At 40.6% G+C, this 3,668-nt stretch overlaps 1 protein-coding gene across 1 annotated transcript in view; it reads right to left on the bottom strand.

Annotated features, from left to right (window-relative positions):
* LOC119407567 (sec1 family domain-containing protein 2) overlaps positions 1 to 743 on the bottom strand; it is a 221,503-nt gene extending 220,760 nt beyond the window's left edge. The window contains exon 1 of the mRNA XM_037674388.1: positions 455 to 743. Coding sequence (XP_037530316.1) covers positions 455 to 695 — 241 coding nt within the window. The 5' untranslated portion in view covers positions 696 to 743. The remainder of the gene's footprint in view (positions 1 to 454) is intronic.
* Positions 744 to 3,668: the final 2,925 nt, after the last annotated feature.

Genomic DNA, 3,668 nt, shown 5'->3' with positions numbered 1-3,668 from the left:
ATACATACATACATTTGGGGGGGGTTCTGAGTTTGTGTTCCGTTTATTGTATTTATGATTCAATGCAACAAACTAAACAAATTTAAAAGGTAACAGATCATTGTAATCCGTGGTTTATTTACATAATGACTTTAATTGCTGAATGTTTGGCCCCTGAGCTGCTGACTTTCAGTAACTGTGGCTCCTTGAGCAGTTTAGCTGAACAGCCTACACAGTTAAGGTATTCCTATATTTGGCATTTTGTGTTGCTGCCCCCCAAGCTGACAGCATGTGCAGGTGCACACTATAGAGTGGGATACAAGAAAGGGAAGGATGGGGTGCAAAGAGTTAGATAAAAATCCTCTCATTAGCAACCCTGGAGTGAGTGTTAGAAGAATCAGCAGCTAACACCTTTTTAGGGCAAGTATGGCAAACAGTGCAACAACACTTTTGATAGCAGAACCTTGTCTCTCACCTGTGAGTTGTTGGAACAAAGGGCTAAGTTCCATCTCCTGCATGATGACCAGGGTGAGTGCTCCAATCAGCTCTTGCTCCAGCTTCTCCAGCTCCTCCTTCTCCACTTCTGCATCCTGGTCCGTGGGCTGAGCCTCATTGGCCAGAGAGTACAAATAGATCAGCAGGAGGATCAGCTCATCTGGCCCGCACTCATCTTCCATGCAACTTGAACCAGAGGATGAGCTGTCCCGGGGCTTCATCAGGGGCAGTAACTGCCTCAGCACTGAAGGAAAGTTAGAGTCTCCAAGAGTCTGTGACATACAGGAAAAAAAAGAACAATAAAAAAAAACATGATGAAGTCTGCAAGTTTTGTACACAAACATTTTTGAGAAAACACACTGAAGGTTTTGTGAAAGGATTAAGAAAACACCATTAAATTGGTGTTCCTTATCAGGTTTGGTTTATTTGTCATATGCAGAATCAACACAAGGTCAACATTGCAATGAAATGCTGAGGACGAGAAGAACCTCACTAGTTATGTTTATATGCGCACAATTATTTGACCAGATTGAAATGTTTTCAGATAAAATAATTCAAATGTATCGTTTACATGGGCACAATCTGTTCATGACGAGCGTTTACATGCAGCGGGCTTTGTTCTGAACAGCAGTACTGACATGCGCAGAGTGGTAAACTCTCCTTAAAAAACACTGAAGAAAAAGTTCTACTTCCGATTTACTTCCGGGATGAACGTAAACAAACCTGAGCACCCAAAATGGACCCAAAAAAAGGTTTTAATGATGGTGGAGATGTTGCTGCACTCCCTGACTGAGCTACAGGTGATACAGATCATTTTGAGCGCTTTCAAAGTTTCTAGTAGAAATGTTGTGTTGCTCACTGACCAGTTTTGCTTCCCTGACATGCTAATATTATTAGCATTAGCCAGGCAGAAATACGTGAGGTAGACATAGGTCGAACATGTGCGGTCAGGTCAGTTTTCCAAAATCGGAAAAAAATTAACAAATTAAGTGTTTACATGCACACCGTTCGGATTATAAATCGGCATAAACCATCCCTCTTATTCGGATTACAAATACTTTCGGATCGAGCTGAATCAACAAAGAATAATCCGAATGGGGTGTTTACATGACACATTTTTATCCCAAATGGCTGTTTAATCTGATTACTTATGTCCATATATATACAGTTGTTGTTTAGATCAGGTCTAACAGGACCAGTGTAGACTAAGTCTATACTGGTCCTGTTAGACCTCAGTGCTGCATTTGATACAGTTGATCATAATATTCTATTACAGATGCTTAAATATGATGTTGGAATTAAGAACGGCTCTAAAATGGTTTAAATCATATTTATTTGATTCCAATTGGTAAATGCAAATAATGAATGTTTTTCATACACCAAAGTTAGTCATGCAATTCCCCAGGGTTGAGTGCTTGGACTAATACTCTTTACTTTATACAATAGTCCTTCGTTTATTGCGGGGGTTCCGTCCCCCCCGCGCAATAAGTGAAAACTGCATAGTGGGGATAGTAGTACAAATATTAAAAGTAGTACCAAAGTGCATGCTCAATAATCCAGGTAATAATCCAACAACGTTCAGTCAGGTCATCCGGACATTTTTTTTTCTTTGCTGAGACGGTTTGTCCTTCATCCGAAGGACTTCTTCAATTTCAGGACAAAAACCACAAGCAGAACTCTTTCATAGTAGATTACGGTTATTTTTTCACTACGGATGTGTGCTGTTTGTGGTGGGACTTAGTTTGTTGGTAGCTCCTCAGACTGAAGAAGTCCTTCGGATGAAGAATGAAACAGCATCTCAGCCAGGAAAAAAAAAAAACATCCAGATAACCTGGCTGAACATTGTTAGGAAAAGTAGTAGTAAGTAGTAAGTTTATTTGAGTATATATATATATATATATATATATATATATATATATATATATACACAGTGCCTTGCAAAAGTATTCGGCCCCCTTGAACTTTTTAACCTTTTGCCACATTTCAGGCTTCAAACATAAAGATATAAAATTTTAATTTCTTGTAAAGAATCAACAACAAGTGGGACACAATCGTGAAGTGGAATGAAATTTATTGGATGTGTCAAACTTTTTTAACAAATAAAAAACTGAAAAGTGGGGCGTGCAATATTATTGGGCCCCTTTACTTTCAGTGGAACAAACTCAGTCCAGAAGTTCAGTGAGGATCTATGAATGATCCAATGTTGTCCCAAATGACTGATGATGATAAATAGGATCCACTTGTGTGTAATCAAGTCTCCGTATAAATGCACCTGCTCTGTGATAATCTCAGGGTTCTGTTCAAAGTGCAGAAAGCATCATGAAGACCAAGGAGCACACCAGGCAGGTCCGAGATACTGTTGTGGAGAAATTTAAAGCCGGATTTGGATACAAAAAGATTTCCCAAGCTTTAAACATCCCAAGGAGCACTGTGCAAGCAATCATATTGAAATGGAAAGAGTATCAGACCACTGCGAATCTACCAAGACCCGGCCGTCCCTCTAAACTTTCATCTGGAACAAGGAGAAGACTGATCAGAGATGCAGCCAAGAGGCCCATGATCACTCTGGATGAACTGCAGAGATCTACAGCTGAGGTGGGAGAGTCTGTCCATAGGACAACAATCAGTGGTACACTGCACAAATCTGGCCTTTATGGAAGAGTGGCAAGAAGAAAGCCATTTCTCAAAGATATCCATAAAAAGTGTTGTTTAAAGTTTGTCACAAGCACCTGGGAGACACCAAACATGTGGAAGAAGGTGCTCTGGTCACATGAAACCAAAATCAAACTGTTTGGCCACAATGCAAAACGATATGTTTGGTGTAAAAGCAACACAGCTCATCACCCTGAACACACCATCCCCACTGTCAAGCATGGTGGTGGCAGCATCATGGTTTGGGCCTGCTTTTCATCAGCAGGGACAGGGAAGATGGTCAGAATTGATGGGAAGATGGATGGGGCCAAATACAGGACCATTCTGGAAGAAAACCTGTTTGAGTCTGCAAGAGACCTGAGACTGGGACGGAGATTTATCTTCCAACAAGACAATGATCCAAAACATAAAGACACATCTACAATGGAATGGTTCACAAATAAACGTATCCAGGTGTTGGAATGGCCAAGTCAAAGTCCAGACCTGAATCCAATCGAGAATCTGTGGAAAGAGCTGAAGACTGCTGTTCACAAACGCTCTCC

Source organism: Nematolebias whitei, chromosome 3 (assembly GCF_014905685.2).
Source record: "Nematolebias whitei isolate Nwh7 chromosome 3, NemWhi1, whole genome shotgun sequence".
Taxonomy (NCBI): Eukaryota; Metazoa; Chordata; class Actinopteri; order Cyprinodontiformes; family Rivulidae; genus Nematolebias; species Nematolebias whitei.
This window is presented reverse-complemented; position numbering and strand designations above follow the sequence as displayed.